This window comes from Lissotriton helveticus, chromosome 4_1, assembly GCF_964261635.1.
Source record: "Lissotriton helveticus chromosome 4_1, aLisHel1.1, whole genome shotgun sequence".
In the NCBI taxonomy this organism is placed as follows: Eukaryota; Metazoa; Chordata; class Amphibia; order Caudata; family Salamandridae; genus Lissotriton; species Lissotriton helveticus.
Window position 1 is genome coordinate 637,742,766 of NC_136063.1, and position 25,837 is coordinate 637,768,602.

Genomic DNA, 25,837 nt, shown 5'->3' on the forward strand with positions numbered 1-25,837 from the left:
GGTGTTATTGAGAGGATTGATGCTTTTTTGTTATCTGGTATAATCCAGTCAAGTGTTGCTCCTTTAGAGTGTTTAGGTTGCGAGCATGCTTGATTGAGATTTAGTTCATCAAGGAAATCCTTGAGCGTGTTGACTAGTTTGTCGTTGCAGTCATCCCAGTGTAAGTTGAAATCTCCTAAGAATATGTTATTGGCATTCCTATTAGAGTTAGTCGTAATGATCTCCATTAGCTGTTCTATGAACTTCGCGTTCTCTCCTGGTGGGTGGTAGAACGCATGTATATTGCATCTTTGATTCGTTGCTGATTTTATGTTGAGAAAGTATTCGCAAGATTCTAGAGGGTCAGATTGAATTTGGTTGACCGCTATCTCTGACCGGTGAATGCAGGCAATTCCTCCTCCTGTTTTTCTTGGTCTATCTAGTCTCACGATGTTATATTCAGGTGGTACTAAGAGATCCATAGTTGGAGATGATGATTCCGATTTCCACGTTTCTGTAAGTATTGCCAGATCAATTTCCTTGTTGATGATGAGGTCTGCTATGTCTGATGCGTGTTTGGTGGCCGATCTACAGTTGAGTAGGAGGCAGGTCAGTTGATTCCCAGAGTCATTACTGTTCAGTGTTTCGTATTCGGAATTAAGCTGGACTTCTTGTAAGTTGTTATGGTTGGGTTTCCTATCCTTCTTTCTTGCCGTTCTATTAGGATCGATCGGAACTGTTTTGATGTTCTCCTCTTCCGCAAGATCTGGCGGTTCATATGTTCGGAGTAAGGCAAGTGTTTCCGCCTTCGACAAGGCCTTCGTCCTATTTGGTCGGTTGATCCTATTCGTTAGTGACGTGTCTATCTCGTTGCTCTTTCTATGTATTGAATGTACAAGATCTTGAATATTCGTGATCATAGAATGGGTGCTTGCTGTCATTTCCAATATTTCTTGCATCGCTTGTAGAGTACTAGTTGTGACTTTAGTCATGTTGCCGGCTAGTTTCTGGAGATCATTAATAGCCTTTTGGTTCTTGGTTGGTCTCTTAAGGATGGTTAGCTTGTGTGTCCGGGTGTTGTATGTCGCTTTTCTCTGTTTTTGATCTTTTCTTAGTGCCTCAGTCATTTTCTTATCCTTTATATCTTTCCGTTCGGTCGTCCGTTCCGTACCTTCTTGAGGTGTTGTGTGGGTTATCTGGGTTTTGTGAAGGTAGGTGTATTTTTGTGGTTGGGGTTCCCCCTGGTTTTAGCAGAGTACTGTGGATAGGTGGAGCACGGTTGGTATCTCCTAACTTATCGGTTTCCTCATTTACAAAGTGTAATTCATTCAGCATCATTGTATGTTCCGCGTGGGAAGGCTCAGTATTTGGATGCGTTGTCGACTCTTCTCTTTGGAGTTGGTCTTGTTCTTTATTCACATTATTCGTAGATCTCTCTGTCCCTTCTGTCTTATTTTTCGGTATAGTCGTTCCTGTTTCAGTTTTCTCTTCGGATTTAGTAGCTGGCTCCAGGCAACCTCCCGTTCGATTGGCGTCTCTAATATCAATGTTATCGGGAGTTAATACTGGTGGGGTCGGGCGTAGTTGGTGTCTTGAGCCCTCTAGTGATACTTTTATAATAGGGAATATCTCGTCAAACTTCATAAGTTCGTTGTTCCCTGCCTGTATCAACACTATTCCAGTTTTATATATGGTGATGCATAATTCCGCTCTATTACTATCAATTACGGTCTCTGTCACGCTGGATCTAGTGTAGGTAGATGGATGTCATGATAGATAGCCTCGTAGTATTGCGCAAACGCCTCTGCTATGCCTATACCTGTCTCTCGTGTAGTCCCATCTAGTGTTCGGATCCCAGGCACCCAATTACGGTCTCTGTCACGCTTCTTAAGCCAGGCTATCTTCTTATTAGCTTTATCCCCCAAGTCATAAACCCGCCGCTGCATGGCGAGAGCGCGCAATTTCGCTTGGTTGGACATCACGTCCTTCAGTTCTTTTTCTTTAAGTCGCAGTTTGTGACTTAGTTCCTGCTCCTGTGTCTCACCCCTGGTGCATTCTAAGGCGTGAAACTCTGTTTCCAGTTTATCAATTTGCGCATGTTTTTCCTTCGGCATCTCCCCATCTACGCCTGCACAAAATCCCTGGCCACAGTCTTATAAGCCTCCCAGAGGGTGCACTGAGATCTAACGGAACCCACATTCTCCTCAAAATATTGGTCCACTCGCTCCCTGAATTGCTCCTGAAACTCCTGGCCTTTAAACAGGAATACATCCAGCCGGGGGGGGGGGGGGATGGGGGCGGGGGGAGTAGACCCCCTAGCTGTACCGCCACTGGGGAATCATCGGATATACCTCTGGCTTTATGACAACTATTGTGAAAGAGACCCATCTGCATAAAGAGGTAATCTATCCTGGACCCCGAGCAATGCGCCGCGGAGATATGCATGTATTGTCTGAGTTGAGGGTTATGCGCCCTCCAGAGGTCCACCAAGCCCATCGCATGCACAAAGTCCCCAAGATGACGCACTACCCCCCCCTCCCTCCCTCCCCCGTGTCAGGCAGAGCGACGGAACTATCAGTGTCCCTCGCCATCACACCATTCATGCCCCCCCCCCCCAATGATCAGGATCCCCACTGGCATGTCCAGCAACAGTTTCCCAATATCTGGGAGGGTGGTGGCATGAATTTTGATGGGATGTAAACAGAGCAGAGATTGATCGTACGACCCTCCCGCCGTCCAGAAACCGCCGCATAGCGCCCCAAAGGGTCCAGCCACTTACGCCCAATCACCAATGGAAGAGAGTTTTTAATAAGGATCCCGGTGCCCCTGGAGCCAGTAGTAAAACCAGCGTGGGCCTCTATCGTGTAACTGAATCTGTTAAGGGCCTTATAATGATTACCTATCAGGTGTGTCTCCTGGAGAATCTGGGGTATGCCTATGGAGATACTGGAGAACCATAGTGCGCTTTATCTTATTCTGCAGACCATTAATGTTCCAGGACAATATGTTAACCCTTTGTGCCTTCAGTGTATGCATCATAAACAGCTAGTAGAAAGAACCTTAGAGATGATTGGCCACCCTCAACACCCCCGCCACCCACATGCCCACCATTAGTGCCATAGGAGCCAAAGGAAAAATACCTTGCATAAACCAGAATGCAAAAAACAAACATTCAACTTCCCACCCACAACCTCCTGTGCCCCCCCCCCCCTGCTTCTCGGGCCAACATGACCCGACTTACCCCAACAAGCAGAGCGCCTGTTGCCCATAAAACTAAAACTTGGGGGGGGGTGCTAGAACGAGTTAGGCAGCCTGAGGGTCTCGCCCAGCCCTCAACATTATAATGGTAGCCGCTATAACATCCCTTCCTAGGGGAGAAAGGACAGTAAGTATAGATAGTTCAGCCGGATGTATGGATCAATCCCCCCCCCCCCCCCCAGTTATATTGTGTCCGCTGTACCAAGCCTGATAGGGACCCAACGCCCCTCCTGCCAGTCATTCAGGTTAGGTTCCCCTCAATACATCAATGTCCCAGCAGTTTTACACACAGGAGAACCAGCATACGTTATGTGCGTTCCAACTCGATCCCCCGGGCAAGGGCGTCCTCCGCGTCCTCATCCAATGTCCGGCGATGCAGACAGACTCCGCGACCTGGACTGACAGGGCGCACGACGTCCACCTCGCAGCCGTCGCTCTCTCTCCGTCGAACCCGTGGAAGAGGTCGGAGTATGCACTGCAGTATTCCTCCAGCTGTCTCCCGACCGTGGACCTTCGGGTTGCTTTTTGTTCTCCTCCAACCAGGCGTGGGCGTCCTCCGGGGACGTGAAGAAAAAGGATTTCCTATGTGAAAGAATCTTGAGATGTGCCGGGAAGAACATCATGTATATAATGCCACGATCCCTAAGCTCCCTCTTGACGCCATCAAACGAGTGGCGCTCCTGTTGGACCCGGAGGGTAAAATTCTCCGGGGGGAGGGAGGGGGCGGGGAATAATAATAAAAAAAAAAAAATCGGATGGTGGCGTTGTTGATCCGTAGGTCTCCATGTTGTCGAGCGGCCTGCAGGATGGCGTCCCAGTCCCTACCTATAATTAAGGATCCGGGCAATAATAGTTTGTGGGGGACATCCAGGACGTGGTGGAGGAATCGGTGCCCTTTGTGCCCTTTCAATGACAAAAAACCTGGAACGTCTTTTGGGCTTAAGGTGGTTCAAGATAATGTCCTCCAGAAACAGCTCAACACTCGGGCCCCCCCATTTTCTCTGGCACTCCCACCACTCGAATATTATTCCTTCGGGCCCTTCCTTCCTGGTCCTAGAGTCTGGCAGCTGTCTGCTTCTGCTGGTGGGTCACCTGCTGGACCTGTTCTTTCAACATTTTAGTGGCGTGGTGAAGCTCAGTGATAGAGATGGCATTATGAGTGGCCTTCTCTGAGGTCTTATTCAGATCCGCCTGGTGAAGGGCCATTTCAATAGTAACTATCAATTTTAGCCTCCAGCGTCGTACCCAAAGTTTGTATGGCCTGCATGATGGAGGCCAGGGATGGCTCCACCTCGTTGGCCGACGACTCGGGTGTGGTCGTGCCTCCCGCCAGTGCCGTATACTTGTCCATTGTATTAGTTTGCGTGGTGGTGGACTTCTTAGGTTTCATTTTTACCTCTGAGAAGTTCCCCGAGATGGAGGGAACACACCACTCACTGCGTCCACTGTCCACCCGCCGCCGCCCCGTCGGGCTGCCTACCTATTGCTTCCGGAGTTGTCTATCCTGATTTGGGTGTGCGTCCGCATGGATAGTGCCGCGGTCGGCAACAGGATAGTCTACCCCTCTGGTCCACACGAGCTTGGTAGTAAACTGTAGTTCCTCTGTCCCCAGCGCCGCTTCACGGAAAACAAGGCGTGGGGCTTCTGCCTCCCCAAGCGCCAATGGCCGCCACCCAAGCCTCTTCCTTTACGCCGAATTGGCAGTGGTCCGATCTATGGCACCGCCCGCCTCGGGCCCGTCCCTCCAGGGAAGCAGGTGTCGCAAGGGGGCCCTTCCAATGCCCCCCGGCGATGCACCCCGAGGCAGTAGAGAACCGGGGTCCGCACCGCCACTCCAATGTTGTCGAGACGCTCTCTCCAGCTCCTCCGGCATTCCGCACCAGCCAGTCCCCAGACCACGTCACCACTCCCGGCCGCCACAGGCCACCGCACTCTGTCCCAACGAGGGCCAAAACTCCACAGGGACCGCCACAACAACTAGTCCGGGGATGCCAGGGTAGAAAGCAAGCCACGTCACAGCGGCGGGAATCTTCTCCCCCTCAATGCGCGAGCCCCGCGATGAGGTATCCGACCTCCGCTCGGGATCTCAGCGCGTCTTCACACAGTCCAGGCAGCGACAGTTCTCTAAGGCACTACCCGGGCGGGTCCCACCTCGCTGGGCTCTGAGGCCTCCGCACACCCAAGGACCCAGTTCTGACTCGCCGCGGCAACACCCAGCCCCCGTTGGCACCCGAGACCGGTGCTCAGCTCCTGGTACTTGCAGCGTGTAGGCCACAAGGTGTAGTGTAGTTCCTATTTTCCCAATAGGCTCTGCGCATTGGAATAATATCTTCAATAGTATAGACGTAGGACTGTGGTTAACTAGGTCTTCTACTGACGATATTAGACTTAAAGTTATGTGTGTGCCAGCTAGCTCAGAGTTCACTAGAAACTTTCTCGAATAGGCAAGGAGGAGTTTAACCTCCCTGGATAGACAAGAAGGGATTTAGTTTCTGACAACCATAGAACATGACAACTTTGCTCTCCCCTAATCAAGAGTATATCTCTAGAGTCGTGTGAAAACAAAAGACAACTTATTTTACTCAGTCAGTACGTGCATTCTTAGTTTCACCAGATTGTAGAGAAAAGGAAGAGACGGGCGTGTTCAACAAAAAGGTGTTATTTATTGATCAGTCTCTTTTCTCGTACAAGAGAAATGAATCGCTATCATTGCAATACTTATAGTTAAGTAAAGTGCATACAGTAAAAACAGAATTATAAAATAATACTGTAAAAGCATTGATATGGTTTCTTAGCCATATAATACTTAAAATGGATAAAAGTTATATACATATATACATTGACTAATCGTACTCAACTGGTGCTTCTAACTACGCCTACCCCGGTGTACCTGACCTAAGCCTAATACGTGGGCGGGAGTAGATAAGTAGCAGTTTTAGTTAAGTTTGCTTTGCCAAGGATCTGATTCAAGAATTCTCTGTGAGGGGTTATTCAGTTCAGTACCTGGGATTTAGAAGGCTGGAGGGCTGGTATCTCTATCTCAGGACTCTATATCCCAGTTGCCCGCAAGGGCGGCTAGGAACGCCGGAGCTGGATTTCTCGGCAAGAGAAAAGGCAGCGTCTCTCTCTCAGCGCGTCAAAAGGGAGGGGCAGCGTCCGTGGGCTTCCTGCATCAGCTGGGCTCCTCGGCAAGTATTGCTGCTCCAATCTCGTCACCACCACCGTGTGTTTGCTTAGGGCAATGTCGGTAATATTTATACCTGAAAGGTGCAGAGATTGACGTAAGGATGGACATAAATACGTCAATAAGGATGTCATAAGAACTGGTCGTTCGTACATTCTTTACTGGAGTTCTTGGTTAAATCAAAACAATAGCTGCGGGGGATTTCCCAGGTTGCTCGAGGTTTGATTTGTTTTGAGAACTCGGTATGCTTTCTATGGGGGCTGGAGGAATAGTGCTTGCCTAACATGGTAGCATGCGCTATGACCTAATCAGAAAATGGGTTTCTGTGCCGTTGTATGGCCATTAGTGAATTATTAACCGGACAAGGGTCAGAAATAGGAATATCGATACAGTTCCCATAGGAAACATATCACACCCACTCTACGGAATCTATGGCCAATATTTACTAACCTAAGCATAGTAAACATAACTAACATTTGTATGTGTCTTTAAACCGCCCCACAATACATTAATTTGCATATTAGCGTAATACATGTAAAATGAATATAGTTACTGTATGCATGTAAGCAGTGTAATCATTCAAAGAAGGGGATGCATATTTCTTATAACAGCATGAATGATTTGCGAAAATAACACATGAAATGGCTCTTAATACAGAAGAAAAAGTGTGAGACCATTTCATCACATAGAAATGCATTTGTATGTATAAATAACCTAGAGGTCGAGGTAATGTTTCCTAGAGTTATCTAAAATAGAAGTTTCTGTTCTCTAAGAATAGTTCACTTTAAGCAGAAGATAAGTGCCTGAAAGGTAAATATTTTGGATTTTGGGAAAAAAGTTCCTGTTTGCAGGAGCAGACTCTCCTAAATTCTTAGGTGCTTCGTTATCAAAATTGAAGGCCAAATTCAGAGTTCAGGGAACGCTGTGTGCAATTTTTGCTCAAAGTCATTCTCTCTGTTCCGGTGAAAACATCATATCATTGAGATGTTCGAAAAAACAGTCAACAGCTTCTGGTGAGAGTTCGACAAGGTTGGAAAATGACGCTACCATGCATTCATGAGCATGATTGCTTTCATTGATGGTTTGATCAGCATAGCTGACAGATGGTCGTACCTGATCGATGCTGCTTTCATCTTGTACTTCACTACCCTTCAATCGCAGTGGTGAAGTCTCCACGAATGCCGTCATCAGGATTGGTAGCCGCTGGGGACAGCACAATGCATGAGCCTTTACTGGACTCAACAAAGTCTCTGCATCCAATGGCACTTCTGATTGTAGTGTGAGACAGGTGTCCAACACGCATTCTTCGCCGCATAGCAAGCACCTTAATACAGGCATAACACAAGTCTGCCACAAAGGTCTGAATGAAAGAAACCAGGTCATATTTAAATCTCGTAGCCGTGCTAGTCCAAGGACTTTAGTTATGCGGTCCCGGTAGCGTATAGCTAGGATCGTTTCTTCCATTGTTGATGGAGTCATGTCTGTGACACGGTTTGCCATATCGAAGCAAAAGTAGCAAAAATAGGACGCCTGCTACTAGTCCCAACAGGAGAGGTAGTCCGCCAAAGAGGGAATGGACGAAGTTTGGAAAAATACCAAGGATGGCTTTGAATGGGGTCAAAGCTCCTGAAAAAACTGTCTTAAATACACTTGCGATACCACTTGTATCAGAAATATTTAAGATTTCGTTTAGTATTTCTGCGAAGTGTAGGGGGCTATTCGTTGATAGCAGTGAATGAATCTCTGCCGTGGTCCTTGCAACTTGGAGATCATACGTTTCTTTTCATGACGTCAACCTGGTTGGCGTCTGTAGGAGCACAGTCTTCATTCTGCTTAAAGTATCAATTCGAATAGAAGAGAAATTAAAACTGGGCCATAACCTTGCCTCTCTGTCTGGAGTATCGTTCGGGAACAATACTCTTTCACAGCACATGACCCCGGTAGTCACGCTTACGAGATAAGGTTTTCCGGGCATTAGGCTGCAACATCTGCTTTCTACAATTAGAATGTAACTCCCGTTCGAGAGAATGGTAAAGAATGGTTCTATTCGTGTTGCAGGTGTGCCTAGCTGGTGACATGAAAGGTTATTTGAAGTCCCTTCACAGGCCCCATGCAAACTTAAACCCTGACACAGAAGTATACCACTTAGTGACTTTGCACAATTATTGCCACTAAGAAATACACTCTGTCCTTTATTACTAACACATGTGTGTGTATAGGGCAAGTCCCATGTCGACTTAATGTATCCTTTACCCAACCTTTCATACTGGCCTGCCTGTATATATTTTTGGCAGTATTGAAACTGGAAAGTTGTTATCGGAATATTTATTATCCCATGTATTATCCATTCAATGACAGGTCGTTCTGACATTGTCAATGGTAATCTCTCAAGTTTTTCAATGCTCAGAATTGTATAGTCAGCACCCTTCTGTGCCAAACTGATTTGTTTATCAGTAAGGTTAAAGATATTAAACAGTGACGTTGTGTTGATTAAACGCCAAGGCACATAGCCTGAAAGGAGATTTTGTAACGTCCAGCCAAGCTGTACAATAGAACGTAATTGAGACTGACCGTGTTGTAACATCAGTAAGTCTTGCTCTATTATATCGATTGCTGAAGACACAATACTGTCCAGAGAATATATTCTGGAAGACAGAGTCATTAACCCATTGTCCACAACAAAGTGATTTTTCCAAATTAACACGGTCAATTTCCCGTATTTTTTCTGATGTCTCAATTTGAGTTTCTTTCCAAGCTTCGTTATAAGCTGCATATATAGAGGCCGCTATGAAACGTTTTTGACGCTGTTTGCGTGGTCCCATAATGAAATCGCGCAAGCCAGCACCTTCTTTAAGTAAAGTTAGGTGTTGCTTAATTTCTGCCAGTGTGGATGTATGTAGCCACTGAAGGCAGAGCTTTCCCACACTGTAAGTAGTTACTTTCCCTGGATGTTGTCTCTGGGAGTATCTTGGGTCTGGCCTGGTCAATGTGAACCCCTGTATTTTGTTCAGGAATCTGTCTTGACAGTTATTTGTGTCTGTGGGCCAGATCAACCATTGTTTCCATTCAGGATGTGTTCTGTTTTAGTTTAAAATACTGGTTATGTCTATCTCAACATCAGAGGTGCTATTACTATCCATTGTTGGCTTTGGAATAGACGGTTTGTTTAAGTCTTTTATTTTGGCTAGACCAAGACAGGTGGTCTGCTGAATTGTGTCATTCAAAAATATAATTTGTTCTGGGATCATGCAGGCTCTAAATAATGATTCTATACCTTGCACTTGCGAATCTTTTGTGCCCCAGATCCTTTTCGTTTCAATGTTATTGTTCCAGAAATCAAAACCAAATGTATTCATTTTATCAAAAAATGAGTCTGAATATATCAATTTTGTGTTTGTAAGCATGGTTTTCACTCCGGTCTTATTTAACAATTTGAAATAGAATGTTTCTGCATTACTTGTGTTAAACCCTGAAAAGTATGAATATTTATCAAAAAATGTTTTTGAACTGCCTTTTGGTGGAGTTGCACAATGTTCCCACTGGTTAAAATTTAAAACATTTCTAGGCGGAGTAGATTTATGCAGATAATGGTTACCATAATGGTTATAGCAAAACATTTGATCGTAATTAGATGAACCTTGTAAATAATCATGTTCTGTAAATTTAGCTGACATCACTAGATCAGACATCATATTATTAATACTTTCAAAGTCCCAACCATCAGCAAATGTGCTTGGTTTTACAAAGTCACTCAATGAAATCTTAAATTGGTGTGGATACTTCAGGAGTTCAACCGGACCATATATTTCATATTCAGTTTTGTCCCATGCTACCCCGCCGGGTATAGGATTGGCTGTAAAGTTTACAGACGAAAGTTCTCTTTTCTCGACGTGTGAAGATGTGTGTGGTTTAAGGACCAAGTTGATATTCTGGCTTGCTGTGTACATTTTAGAATATTTTCCCTCAATGAAATGTCCCAAGCATAGTACCATGATGAGCCAAAGTATGAGGATAAATGCACCAAATGCCACCCAAATTTCAATCCATGGAGAAATCGGATAGGTTTCTTTTAGTTGATGAAAAAGTTCCTTTGCTTTGTCTTTAAAAGTTCTTTTCGTTGGATGATCGTCAGGTTCATTCAGATCCTCAGAAAAATCATCGAAGTTGATGAAGTAGCCGGATGCTGTTCTGTCAATTGTTTCAATTGCTTCTGGATTACTTTTTGTTTTTAGAATTTGCTTTGTTTCATTAGCATAGTCTGTGGTTACATCACTGTAGAATGGAGTTTCTTGATGTAAAGCTTTGATTTGGGTTTCAAGAGGTTTAAGTTCCATTGCTTTGTTGCATAGTCCTTGTTGTTTCACTGTAGGTTTATCAAATGTGATTAGTCTTTCAGTTTGAACCTCTGTATTTGTAGCAAACTTTGGTGTTCTGCTACTTCTTGGGAGTCCACTTGGCCTACTACTTGTTATCGGCCACATGATTGTGGTTTAACCAGCCCGATGGATACAACTCTGTTCTCCTTCTTACCAGCAAGGGGCGGTAATACTACTGATCTCGTCCCGTTGACAGACAAGACAGGAACTGCTTTTCTGTAAGAAGGCCCAAATTCCTTCTTTACCGCTATCTTCTCTCTGACCAGATCCCCGATTTTTGGAATCCAGACAGGCCTTGCTGGGACAGGTGGTTTCTCTTCAGTGGTTGTTGGCTGTTTCAACTTTATGTTGCTCAGGTCTCTTCTTGTTTCATTTAAGTCCTGTAAAATAGCCAAGCGATCTTTGATATCAAAGCATTTTTCTTTAACCACTGAAGTCTGACTATCTAAGTCCTGGACTAACATTCTAGTCCCAAACAATAGTTCGTACGGACTGAGACCTCTCAGAGAATTTCTTGGCAGATTGTTTAGACTACGTTGGACACTTACTAGATGTTTGACCCACCCAGCTCCCGAACCTAATACCTTTGCTGTTACCGATTGCTCTATGACTTGGTTTTTTCTTTACACCATCCAGTTTCCCTCAGGAAGGAAGTGAGAAGAGTCCCGCAATGCAATGCTCATTCTGGCCAAGCACCCCCCCACAAGCTTTTTAGAGCTAAAGGAAAGATTTTGGTCAGGACGTAGCATGCTTCTAGCGTATATGCCATTATAGACTGGCAAATATTTTATAACAGTTCAGACGTCAGCCGAAAGTTGGGGTCTACATTACAAGTGAAAATAGTCTCTACATGTTAATAAGACGCATTACTCATACTGGGTGAGTTTATGTTGTTAGCCTATTCCTTATTGAGCAAAAAGCCGTGGGAATACACCGTTTCGTTCACCACTGCGATCTCTGTTGCAGTTTGAACAGTTTCTCGCGAATAGGTGTTGGTCCAGACTCATTCCTGGCCACCAGTATGTTGATTGTAATTCTGCTAGAGAATCCTTAATTGTGCGATGTCCAGGACCCTCGCCAATATGTGCGTCTACTATTAACAAGACTCTCCTGTTCATGTTTGGAATCACTCTATCCCCCACTCCAGGGATTCGAGCGAAAGGAACGGAGTTTGCATCGATTATGTATGTATAATTGAGTGGATAGTTGATCGGTAACGCTGAGCAGTCGCCTTTTGATGACGTTTTCACCGCCAGCACTGTTTCACCGTCAATGTATTTTACTGAACGCTTTTTTGTAGCTACGGAAGCCGATTTAGTTGCTACCGCTGTGGCTGTCTCAGCCAATGAATTCCCTGCAACGTGAACGCCATCACGTTGATGACTCAGTGAATGTATCACGTGAGTTTTTGGTAGTTCTTTCTGTAAAAGAACTACTTGTTCCCAAAGCGATTTTTGCTTTATTGTTGCACCTGTGTCATCTTTGTAACCGTTTTGAATCCATTTCTGTAAATCGTTATTGTATGATTTGACGCAGTAATACGAGTCGCACACTATAAGTGTCGGGAATTCGCGATCGGCATTATCTAGCGCCATTTTTAACGCTATTATTTCAGTTTGTTGTTCTGAGTTATTTTCTACTGAGTGTGTTTTTGTAAATAGAGGTCTCAGTTTACCTCCGCGCCACACATCTTTTATAATCTCGCATGTGGCGTTGTAGGCTTGCTCTCCCCAAACTGAGGGTTGAGCATGTCCGTCTGTATAGATTACACAGGCGTACTGTCGTAAAGGCAGAATGTCGATTGGCAGAGGATATTCTCTTTCATATTCTAGATATTTTAATTCATTCAATTCCGGATCAAAATAGTATTTTATTTTGTCTGTAGCAATAGAATTTACCCATTGTACCCATTCTGGATTCAATGCTGTTGTCGGTAAATTACATGGGGTTGTTAATGCCTCAAAAAGCGGATTCTGCTGTTCGGACTGTAATACGTCTACCGTCGGCTTGGTCTTTTTCTCTTGCTACAGCCGTTTGAACCGTATGAACAATGTTTTCTTTAATGCTGAACCTCTTTTCAGCTTCTGTGTACAAGTGTGATTTGTATGCTATTGGTACCTTTTCTCCCTCATTAGAGGTCAGGTATGTGAATCCGCATCTTCCTGGGATGACTCGAATCACAAGATTGCGTGTGTTGTCACGTGTTTGTAGTTTTGTTTTAACTAACATGTCTGTTTGTAAAGATCTCAAAATTTCTGTGCGTTTTTGAGTCCAGTTGATTCTTTTAAAATCTGGTTTTATTAAATCATAGAGGGGTTTAACCCTCTCTGCATAATTTATAATGCAAGTTCTTTCGAAATTTAGGAAACCTAGAATTGATTGTAAGTTTTTTAGTGTTCTTGGTGCTTGGATTACAGCACATTTCTCTAGGAAATTGTCAGCCAGGCTTTTGCCTTCACTTGATAATTCATATCCTAAAAATAGGACAGTTAGATGGGCAATTCTTGACTTTTTAAAGTTGAATTTGGGTAAAAATCCCCATCAGGGCCCGCGCCACCACAGGTGCAGTGATGGTCCTCAGAGGAATAGCCTCTGGGTACCGGTGGCATGGTCCACTAACACTAAGATGAACCGGTGTACCTAAGAGGTCAGAGGGTCCACAGCCCAACAATGTCAATTCCAACCCGCTCAAAAGGGGTCCCGACAACCGGGAGCGGTTCCAAAGGAACCTTCACTTTAGTCCCAGTCTTGCCACTTGCCTGGCAAGTCTTGCAGGTCTTGCAGTAGGTGTAAGAGGCAACTCTCATCAGGTATCTCATGCGCCAATTCCAATAAGAAGGCCCGGTAGCATTGGGGGACCACTAAGGCCCTCGAGGATCCATGCACCGGAACCTTAGGCTCACTGTAGAGGAGGCCATCCTCCCAGTACACGCGATAACTGCCGGTCTCTTGGTTGGTCGCTTGGGCCTCAGCCTGCCGCCCCATGCCTTCAAGCGTGGGGCACGCTCTCTGCGCCCGACAGAATTCCTCCCAGGTAGGCCCTCCTTCCACATGCCACTCGGCAAGGGTCGGCAAGTCCCCCACGGGTACAACCTCCACCTCCGCGGACTCCGGGGGTACCTCCGCCGGCTCCCCATCCATCAAACGGGGCGTGTCCTCCACCAGATTCTTTTCTTCACGACCAGCATTGGTTTGGGCGTTGTCTCAGGCGCCAACCCGGGTTGACTCCCTTGCCGGGCAGCCATGGACCTCGTGACTACGCAAGTTCATCCTGGTAACCCCAGCATCTCAGTGTGGGCCTTAAACTCCACTTCCTTCCAGGCGGTATGTTCCAGGTCGTTTCCTAGCAGTCAGTCCACAGGCAAGGCAGGGCTTATAGCAACTCTCAACGGGCCTTTAACTCCTCCCCACTAAAAGGGAACCTGAGCCACGGGATAGTAACTCAGACTGCCATCAGCCAACACGGCCGGATGGAATTTGTCAGGGATCACTTGCTCAGGGGACAACAGCCACCTCACTACTGTGGTCATGCTGGCACCTGTGTCCCTCAGAGCCTCCACCTCCTCCCCGTTAACCTTCGCCCTCTGCTGGTACTTAGCAGTGTTCGATGGTAAGGGCGTCACTGGAACCATCACTCTGTCCCAGAGTGAAACCAGGGTCAGGCCTGTCCACTCCCCTTCCCTATCTAGGGGCAGCTCCGTCCCAAGCGCTACACTAGCCACCCCGGGACTCTTGCCTCCTGTGGGGCCTGGGGGTTTCTTGTGACACTGGGGATCCCCCTTGTAGTGTCCAACCTCCCCGCATTAGTAGCAACGGACAATTCTTGGCTGCTGAGGTAAGTGGGCTTTGGGGAACTGGACTGAGGTGGGGTACCTACTCCTCTCTCAAACTGTCTGTTTTGTGGGCCTCGTGAGAACTCCTTTTTATCTCCCCCCTCTTTCTTCTGGGGGAAACCCTGTCCGCCTTTCGGGCCATCTCCCCCGGGGTCCTTGTGAGACACCCGGGTGCTAACCCAAGTATCCGCCTCCTCCGCAAGCTCACGGGGGTCAGTCAGCTTGCGGTCCACCAGATGTTGGCGCAGCTCCGGAAAACATTTATCCAGGAGGTGCTCTCTCAAAAACAAGTTGTACAGGCCCTCATAATCATGCACCTCGCTGCCACGCACCCAACCATCCAGAGCCTTACGGGCATAATCAAAAAAGTCTACCCAATTCCGTGTGGACAGCTTATGGCTGCCACGGAACTTCTGGCGATACCTTTCGGGGTTGAGGCCAAACTTTTTAAGAAGCGCCTTCTTCATGGGGTGATATCTGACTTTGTCCGCCTTATCTAGGTACAGGTGGGTGGACATTGGAGGGTATGTATCGGTACATGCCACCTCCCCAGTAGCTCTCAGGCACCCCATGGGCTGTCAAGGCCACCTCATACGCCTCCAACCACTTGGCGATGTCATACCCCTGAGTGTAACTCGCTATCACCTCTTTGGGTAACCAAAACTTAGGCTCATGTGGAGCCCCTGGTACGCTGCAACCATTAGGACTTCCTGGCGCACCTAACTGCAATGCTCGCAGCTCCAACTCCTTAAGCTGAAGCTCGTGCGCCAACTTCCTCTCCTCCATTGCTAATCTCTTATCTTCCCTTTCTCTCTCCCTCTCGTGCTCCAGCTTGGCAAGCTCCCATCTCAATTGCCTCTCCTCCCTCCTGTCCTCATATTCCTGTGACGACGTACTCCTTCTAGACCCACTTCTGCCTGTCCTGGAACGTCTTCCTGGCAACACATTTTCACTCACATCAATATTGAGTAGGTCTAGTTCTCCTGGAGCACCCGCCTCCTGTTGTGTGCCCTGCCCCTCCTGTTACCCATCCCCTCTCCCCTCTGGGTGGGCCCTTACCCATGCCCTCAAGGCTGTATGGAGCTCCTCCTTCGCGGCTCTCCGCCCAACAGGCACCCCCATCCCCTGACAAAATTCCCTTAGCTGCACCACTGTATACTCTTCCAGGTCGGCTAGCTGGAACTCCATTCTGACAGGTGGGGACCCAGATAAATCAAACAGAAAGTACTAGGACGTAGGTAACAGTATCGGGTCAACACAGGACTCTGCACACTCGGTTTAGACAGTGGGGGGGTCAATTGAGTAGGCTTGCGTACACAACAGGTGTCTAGTCCGATTGCGGCACACTCTGTCTCACTGGAGGGTGCTGTAAAGCCACAGGTCCTGATCCCACCGCTCGCCACCAAATGGAGGAACTGGGGTCACCAGTTCCCCGGGGGGTAGCTTGGCACGAGCAGGTAGGCACCCGAAAGCTTAGGTGTAAAGTGACCATACAGCACTCACATCCACTGAGACAGGAAACGCACGTAATGACTGACACCACACCAGTAAGTTTGAGTAAAATCAATAAGCTTTTATCTAAGATTACGGTTCAGGAGGGGGGTAATCATTAATCAATTTAGTTTCCTTTCAAGAGCATCTTTCATGAGGTAAGAGCATAACAGTTCCTGAGTCTGGAGTAAAACATTTCATTCATTAGAAGTAAACCTTTCAGTAATCACTTTGCGCAGAATTAGACAATTCCTTACGCCAGGGTAACATCTCCCTAATCCAGAAGAAACATTCCATTAGAAATAACCATTTCAGCAGGTAAGAATACACATTTCATTACTCAGCACTCAACATTTCATTAGGCACTAATAAACAAGGCATCAAGCAAAGGTGAGCATCTCATTAGGCCAAGATAAACCAGGCGTCAGGCTAAAAATTAGCATTTCATTAATCCAAAATAAGCCATGCATAAGGCTACAGTAACTGGCATTCAACTGTACCCAAGGCAGGGGTTAACTTTTATCAATTGAGGCCCCCACGGTGTCTTTAGGGGCCCTGGCCCCACTCCAGTGCTTAAAGAGGGCCAACGGGGCCCAGCCACAGTCTTCCCCAGGGGAGGGGCGAACTCTGGGCCTCCTCCGGCCTTCCGCCCTCCTCCTCAGGGGTTTACCTTGTAATCTTTGGGCCGACTCTGCCCCCTGCGTAGGTCCAGTTGAGAGGGAGGGCTCCTACCCTCCGAGGGGGGGGTTGAGTTAAAGGCTGCTACCAGGATTCCTAAGCGGGTCACTGCAAGTGGTCCATGGGTTCCCCTCCCGCCGGGCCAGATCAGTGAGCTAGTTCAGTGTTCCTCACACAGCTTGGTGGGCAGCGCCTGAACCCTGTCACCCCCAGTGGTATAGGTTCCTGACTAGGCCCTACGGCCTAAGTCTCCTGCGTAGGTTCCCACAGGTCAGTGATGCCCCAACTGACTAAAAACTTTCCCTCCTTTCTTTATATATGCCCAGCTCAGGTGACCATCCTCTAAAGCGGCAAAAGCAGACCCCGCCCCTATTCTAGAAGGTTCCAGGAGCTTCCCTACTCTATGGGCAGGCTGGTATTGCAACAATGTTTAAGGGTTCCAGCCAGCTCCTGGCAACTAGGGTGCTACTAAAAAGACCATGCTGCAGTAGCAGGGGCCTGTGGCAGCCATGTTGGAAGTAAAGAGCACCTGCACCTTAGCATTGATTAGCAATGGGAAGGCGCTCGGAGACCTCAGGCCAACGAAAAAGAGGGTGGAAAAAATGAGGCAAGGGCGAAAAAAATAGGGAAAGACCATCCTAGGGCTGACAGGTTTAACAGGAGCCAATTGTTAGGATGGGGGGAAATGGGCAGAGCTTAAGGTCCATACCTGAAAACAGCACGTCTCAAAGAGACAGCGAAAGCACTGCCTAGGCGAGACCTAAAAACATAGAACTGCCAAAGAACATTAAACTTCAATAGCAACACAAGTTAATACGGCAATATAGAGTTCCCGCAGATAAAGAAATTACTCATCTTGCCAAATAGGCTCTGGTTAGAAACTACAGAGGACAGGCGACCAGGCAGTACCTCTGCCTGGCTCTTGAAGGGTACCACACAGCAAACTCGCATAATTCAATTGCAAATGGAGAAGTGAGACATCTTAACAAGTAATGACAATATTGTTATGGAGTTAGTCAGTTATTGTCAGCAATTATATACCACACACTCAACAGAAAGTGGTGATGCATTAAGAGTAGAATCTAGCTGAAATTGCAATAGTATGGTTAGAAGACAGCCACTGCCAGTTCCTACAAAATGCCATTGTGTTGGAAGAGAGTGGCTGCTATTGAAAGTCTTGCTGGAAATAAAGCCCCAGGAGCCGACAACCTCACTGCTGGATTTTATAGGGCATACAAGTATATATTAGCCCAAGTAGCGGCCTTCCCCTGCCAAAGAGGCGAGCCAAGCCAGAGGATGGAGAGGGAGTTAATTTGGCGGATAAACAAAAAATGAATAAATCTTACCTTCATGCCGCTGTCTTCGCCCCAGTGCGCTCTTCCTGGTTCTGGGTAGAGGCTCCTACAATACAATGGGTCCAATTCTGACGCTGCAGGGAAGCAGTGTTAAGACTGGCCGGAGCAACTGCAACTTGTGCTCCAAGGGAGACTGGGAGTATTTGCCTGCTCTCTCCAGACCCAGCAATTAGCTGGGGCTGGAGAGAGGTTCACTATGCATGAGGTGTTTGGCCAGCCTGTGACGGCCGGCCAAACATCTTTTGCGCAGTGAAGGGAGTGCCTCACTCCCACACCAGCAGTCCAGTTCAGTAAACTTTATTCGGTTGTACGAATTGACAACCATAAAAGCATTTACACTACAGTTAAAAAAGAACATATTTATACAATAGAAGTAAAATACAGTTATAATATAAGCAAAAAGACAGCAAATATACAACAAGCCTTCAAAGAATATTGCGGAGTCCATTATAAAAAAGAGGTAATAACAATTCATATATTAATATAATTAACCTTCCATACTATTTCTAAATTTTACTGCCAATTTTAAAAAGCTGCATATATACAGAGTATGTTCACAGTTTAGCAGCTGAAGAAAGTGCAGTGCAGGGCGAAATTGGACAAAATTTAGTTTTTTCAGACAGGGTTTTAAATAAAGATTCCTTGGAACAGCATAAAAGGGACAGAAAAAAAGAAAGTGTGCCAAGTCTTGCGGAGACTTATCGTCGCAGCCGCAAGCCGGCAACACTTGTCCACGATGAGCTCCCCTTGGTGCAGCCAACAAAAAATGAAACAAGTTAAACCTGAACCTGATCAATAGAAAACGGTCATAACTGGACAATTGCCAGGATAGATAGGGTTCCATGAGCAAAGTGCTTTTTACTAATACATGAGCACGAACACTTTCTTTTTTTAGTTCACGTGATTCCCTATCTTGGATTCTAAAATCGATAAAAGCTTTCTTGACCGTTAAAACGTCCTGTTTAATGATCGAATCAGGGGATAAAAAAAGTTCAGGGCGACCTAGATCGGCAAAACACTTATAGAGGTACTTTAACCAGGGAACCTTCATCCTGTTATCCCATGTGAGAGTTTCTCTTAAAATAAGCTGGGTGAGTGGGATGTTATCGTTTAACCAACAGTTCATCCAGCATAACATGGGATTAACAGCAATCTTGTCACTTACGAAGGAGACCCCCAATTCCTCATGCACAGAGAAATTAGCCGTACCCCTAGGGAGCCTTAGTACTTGTTTCAAAAAATTATTTTCGACAGTCTGTAGGGGTTCCAGAGGGACATAACCCCAAATTTCGCTGCCATAACACGCTGTGGGAACACTTTTGGCATTGTAAAGTTGGAGTAGGGCGGCAACCGGGCTATTGCCCAGTTTCCTAGAAAAGTCCATTATTGCCGCGTTTACCCTAGTGACCTCACCCTTCTTTTTTACAATCACGGGTCCCCAGTTTAATTGACTGTCAAAAAGGACCCCGAGATAGGAAAATGTATGTGTAGTGGGGATACATACTCCATTTACATTTAAACGATTTACTTTTTTATTTCCCTGTCCGACCTTCATTATATAAGATTTAGAGTTATTAATACTTAACTCTCTTGAGGTCATAAAGGAATGGAAGGAATCTAGTAAGGTTTGAAGTCCATTTGCTGTTCTTGATAGGAGAACTGCGTCGTCCGCATATAAGAGGACTGGCAGCCCCCTACGGCCAATATACGGGTAATCCGTGTTAGTGCTTAAAAGGTGCTCTTCCAAATCATTGATGTAAAAATTAAAAAGGAACGGTGCCAGAATGCAGCCTTGACGGACACCTCGATGCACCCCAAAGTCTTTGGTCACATTTAAGTCTTGGGTGTATCTAACATTTGCATTGGTGTCAGAGTGCATGTCGTCTAGCAAATCGACTAGGTTCGGATCCACACCCATTTTTCGCATGGCGTCCCAGAGCTTCCCCCGACTCACACAATCGAAAGCCGAGGAAAGATCCATGAACGCCATATGGATCGTTCCACTTCGAGCCTTAGTATACTTTGCAATAATGAGGTATAGGTTTAAACATTGTGAAATTGTGGAGTGTCCGGGCCTGAATCCATACTGGATTGAAGATATTATGTTGTTATCTTCTGACCATCTGACCAATCTGTTCAATATTACTCCTCCCACCACTTTCACCACGGAGTTTATTAGAGATATTGGTCGATAGCAAGCAGGGCTACTACGGTCACCTTTCTTAAAAATAGGCACAATCGTAGATACCCCCCAAGATTTTGGGCATCCACGTAACACAGCAGCATTGAGTACAGCTGTGAGGACTGGTGCCCAGAGTGTTATACACACCAGCAGTCATCCCCTGGACCAACTCCCAAGACATGTCAGAGTCCTGGAGACAGGTCCAGGGGATTCAAATAAAACTGGTTAAAAAACGGTTTTATTATCGTTTTATTTGCTGGGGGTGCAGCGCTCCGATGCTCAGATTGAGCGGCCGCTGAGGATTAGCCCCCATATTGTTAGAGATATCTGCTCAATGTCTTGAGCAGGGGGCGCTGCTGCCAACAATGAGAGAGGGGGTGATTACACGGTTATTAAAACCAGGAAGGACCCCAATCTCTGCACATAATATAGGACCTTATTCCTTCTGAATTTTGATAATAACATTGCAGCAAAAACTATAGTGACTACTTTCTCTTTATTTAGAGCAGCTAATTTCCCATATTCAATCCAGGGCATCACCCATAGGTCAATGACTATTACCATTGTATGATTTTTGTGGTTCTCAAACAGGTGGCTCCCAAATCAAAGGTGGTGGCTGCCAAGTTAAATGCTGAAAACGCATTTGATTTTTGGAGTGACAGTTTCTTGTTGAAGTATTCCGCAAGGTTACCATGCGAAGAATTAGGATATATGGAAAGACTGCAACTATCATTTGCTCACGGTTTTAGGTCTATTGATGATGCCTAAAACTCCAATAAAAAGATTTACCCCCCACATCCCCCAAAAGAAGGTAGAGTCTCAGGCTAGTAAATAGTCTTCACAAAACGTCAGATAGTTCAAAGTGCGTTTTACATATACTTTCAGGAAAGAGAATATCTGGTTCCACTCACCTGAATTACTTTGTCGACCTTCAGGTCTTCCAGAGAAGGATACAAGGACATGGTGAAAAGGGGTACCTGTGAAAAACAATGGGGCATTGTTAAACTCAATACAAACATTCCCCATAAAGCACACTTTGCCTCGGGCTACACAGATTAATTAATTATTGCCACGGTACAACTGCTCAATTAGCGTCTTTTATACTTTCACACGGATACTCCTTAAGAAAGAGATTTTCCATATATATATATATATATATATATATATATATATATATATATATATATATATATATATATATATATATAACCTACTGGCGGTCGCCAGTAGGTATATATAGTTAGGATTTTTTCCCTATGGGATTTTTGAAAATTCTATGTCTAATAACTTTGGCGTTTGTGGACGGAATTGGCTGAAATTTTCTGGAAAATGGAACATTTTGTTTCTGAGCAGCCCCTGGAAATTTGGGGGGGGTTCGTCAAGGGGGGGCCGAGAAAAAAGGGGGGTCCCAAAACGTGTTTTTAACATTGAGTTTTCCATAGGGCGGTTGGCCTCACTTTTAGCCCGAACGGCTGAATGGATTTCCACGAAACTTGGCAAAATTGTAGGGACTGGTAGGCCGATGTGCCTTTGCTAGGTCTCAATATATGTGCTTCAGTGGATTTTGAGAAATTAACGTTTAAAAAAAAGATATATATCTGTAAGCGCGCTCCGGGCAGCGCTCCGGTTCGCGGACTTTACGCGTAACGGAACTTCGCGTAGCGAAGCTGATTGGCTCTCCGGTGTCTGTCAACATTCTAAACAGTCCGGAGCGGCCGCCATCTTGTCTCTCGGTAGGATTGAGAGACAAGAGGAGGCCAAAACAAAGGGGGAAATGACCATAAGGGGGCATAGTATATCCTCCCTGACCCCCTAGGTTTAATGTGGAGGCTTTAAAAGGGCCCCGCCGGGCAAAAAAAAAAAAAAAAAAATTTGTTTTTTTGCGTGGGTAGCGCCCGGTTCGCGAACCGGGAAGCGTTCTGGGCAGCGTACTATAATGAAAAATGAATGATAGACTTTTCAAATACTGTATGTTAATTGATTGCTGGTTTTGTTGATTATTTTTTAATTTTTTTATTTTTTAAGCAATTATTTATTATTGTGATTGTGTTTCAAAATTTAATAACATTTCTAACATTTAACTAGTTTATGAATTACATATAAAAATGATTAAAGACTCAAACAATTTTTTAATATTACATACAATTTTATTTTTCAGATTGTTTTTCAAAATTTAATAGAACGTCTAGCATTTGACTGTCCGATATGTCCTCTTGTTGAGTGAACATAAGTTCCCACATTTGACCGTCATCATAATGGAGTAAATGGTCGACAGATTCTACACATTGAAGTAATTCATAGTCCCGTGACTCATCCATGAATTCTAAGTCATCAATGGGTTCCATAACTTGTTCATTGTTGCTGTCCAGAACAATTTCGAAGGAAACATTCTGCTCAACTTCCATTTTATTGCTGTAATTTGCATAAAAAATAAATATATCAGTAGTGATAGGGCACTGTTGGGTTTCAGTTCAGACAGGTACTTGTGAGTTTATAACAGAGAAGTAATCTATGGGCACTGTATGGTTTCAGGCGTGAAGTAGTACTATTAAAAAGTGCCTGTGAAGAAGCCTAAGTAAATTCATAATTATACCACTGAAACCTAAATCAATCCATAATTATAATAAAGAAGCCTTTCTCAATGTCTAACTCTTACAGAGGGATAGTATATAACTATCTGAAAATGTTTTCAAATTTATAAAATAATATCTCACCTTCTAAAAACAAGTTTAAGTTGTGAGTGAAAATGATCTTGCAATGTAATTCAGGAAGTAGTAGTCAAAATGGCTGTGTTTCTCTCTCTTTCTTTATATATATTCAGGTACATAACCAATCAAATGTCAGGTAAAAAAAGTAGAAAATGAAAGTAACATTTTAATTGGTTGTCAATTCCAACACTTCAGATGTGTTTTGAGAAGTAATTTACCTCAGGGTATTTAGAGAGGTCTACAGGCTAAATGGCTAAATGGAATTCCAATCAAATTTGTGAAAATGGTAGGGATTGGTATGTAGTATGAGCTAATCTATATTTGGTGAAATTGTCTCCAGTCGCTTTTCTGTAAACTACTTTCCCACCTTTTTTGATGGTGCGCTTCCCAGGGAGCGACCCGGTACGCGAACTGGTGAGCGCCCCGGTTCGCGAACCTTAAGCGTTACGGGAGTCCACCATTTTGTGTTTCGGTCGAATTAAGATACAAGATGGAGGGCAAATAATGTTCAGAATGGGTAGAAGGGGGCACGGTAGACTTATCTTGACCCCCTAGGTTTTCTGAGGGTGGCTGAGGAGGCCCATATGTGCGAAAAAAAACACATTTTTTCAAAAATTTTGCGAGGTTAGCTCCCGGTTCGCGTACCGGGAAGCGCCCCAGGGAGCGTACTTTGTTGAAAATTAGTGAAAAATGTTAGAGTAAAATAATAATTGTGAGTGATCAGATGTAGGGTAGCTCTGAGAAGAGCTTTTGGGTTTATGGTACATTTAGGTACTTATAAGTAGGTACCAATGCACAGTCTTAAATTCAGAATGAAAATTCTGTTGCCCTCATCTGAGAAGTGAACTCCATCTCCTCTGTAGATATCTTGCATGTAGTAACGCAAGTTATTGTTGTACAGGGAGCCCATTCCATGGTCTCTCATGTAAGCTGAAACAGATTTGTTTACATGCTTCCTCGACTTCTCAATTTGTGGACAAAATTGGTTTGACCACCTCCATTTCTGTCTTTGGCATATATTTGAATATACCAAGGCAGTCTGAGGAAAAAGTGCCATCAATTGCTCAAAGGTGTCCTTTAAAAGCATTTCCAGACCTACCCCAGTCAAAGTGCCCAAATCATTACCTCCACAGTGCACAATTAACAGGTCAGGTTTTGGCAAATGCATAAAGGTTTTCACCAATGGTATCAATTGGTGACATTTTAATCCTCTGTGGCCAAACCACTTAATTTCCACATCTTGTAAATTGAGGTTAGGTAAATTCCTGTTCTCAGCATACCTCTGAGCCCAATAGATGTAACTATGTCCAACAATCCAGACAGAAAACATGGTGAGAGAAGCTTCTCCTGCAGTCAGATGAAGTGTGGCAATGAAATGGCAGTTGAAAAAATAAGAGTTTAAAATGAAAAAAACTGTGGAGTTTCTGTGTTAATGAAGCAGTAACAGTGATTGGTGGATTTTGATTGCTGAAAACAGAAAGTTAGGGTGCATGGATGAGTTGTTTGAAAGATGTATTTTGAGTGGTCAAGAAAAAATCATTAAATGAAAAAATGCACTGGATATGAGGTGCACTGAGAGTTCAGAGTTCAATTGCAACATTGTTGTGTGAACTTGCAAACACCAGAAGTCTTCCAAGAAGTGGTTGCCATGCAGAAAAGGCATGAAATGGCAGAGGGGGGGGAAGGGTTTTCATTTGAAAAAAAGTGAGGGAAGAGTTTTGATTGGGTGACATGAGAGATATGTGTGAAGAATTACAGCATTTCTGTGCTTTTGATAGCTGCAGACTCTGGAGTGCATACCTTTTGCTCTGCTGAAGACAAATTGAGTTTGAAAACAGTCTCAGAAACACACCAAAGTATTTGCTAAGGTGAGAAAATATTTCTTTAATTTAGATAGAGAATAGTGTGCTTTAAGGAGAAAATTATGAAGAAAGTTGTGTTTTTCAAATGTTGCTTTGTCTCAAGTGTTTTACAAATAGATTTTGTTTCTTTGAGAAAATGTAATTGGAGAAAATGTGAAGTATTAGTACTGACAGGGTGTTTTTCTGCATAGGAGCTGTGGAGTCTTTTCAAATTATGACTTGAAAATCGTTTTTGAGGAAAATGAATGGTTATAATATTTCTGACAAGGACATAATGGTGTATGCTTCTTTATAATGCAATTGACTGTCTCTGATGTTATTTTTCCCATTTCAATGTAAGACCTTTCTCTGTGGCGCAAATTGCTTGTAAATATGCTCCCACCTGTGCATGGCAAATTTAGATTTTGAATGTTTGTGTTCCATAGCCATGTTAAAAGTGATACAAACATGCTGCAAAGGCAATCAAAAAACGCTTTTATGTGTCTTAAGGACATTTTAAGTCATTTTCCCATGTGCAGTGTTTTGAAATTATGATTTGAAAATCGTTTTTGGGGAAAAGGAATTGTTTTTAAATTTATGACAAGGACATAATGGTGTATGCTTCTTTATAAGGCAATTGACTGTCTCTGATGTTATTTTTCCCATTTTAATGTAAGACCTTTCTCTGTGGCGCAAATTGCTTGTAAATATGCTCCCACCTGTGCATGGCAAATTTAGATTTTGAATGTTTGTGTTCCATAGCCATGTTAAAAGTGATACAAACATGCTGCAAAGGCAATCAAAAAACGCTTTTATGTGTCTTAAGGACATTTGATGTCATTTTCCCATGTGCAGTGTTTTGAAATTATGATTTGAAAATCGTTTTTGGGGAAAAGGAATTGTTTTTAAATTTATGACAAGGACATAATGGTGTATGCTTCTTTATAAGGCA

General features: G+C 44.6%; 1 protein-coding gene across 1 annotated transcript in view; it reads right to left on the reverse strand.

Moving 5' to 3' along the window:
* The window catches only part of SDCBP (syndecan binding protein), a 187,213-nt gene that overhangs the window by 133,317 nt on the left and 28,059 nt on the right, over positions 1–25,837 (reverse strand). The window contains exon 2 of the mRNA XM_078687270.1: positions 21,248–21,313. Within this exon, the coding sequence (XP_078543396.1) occupies positions 21,248–21,313 (66 nt within the window). The remainder of the gene's footprint in view (positions 1–21,247; positions 21,314–25,837) is intronic.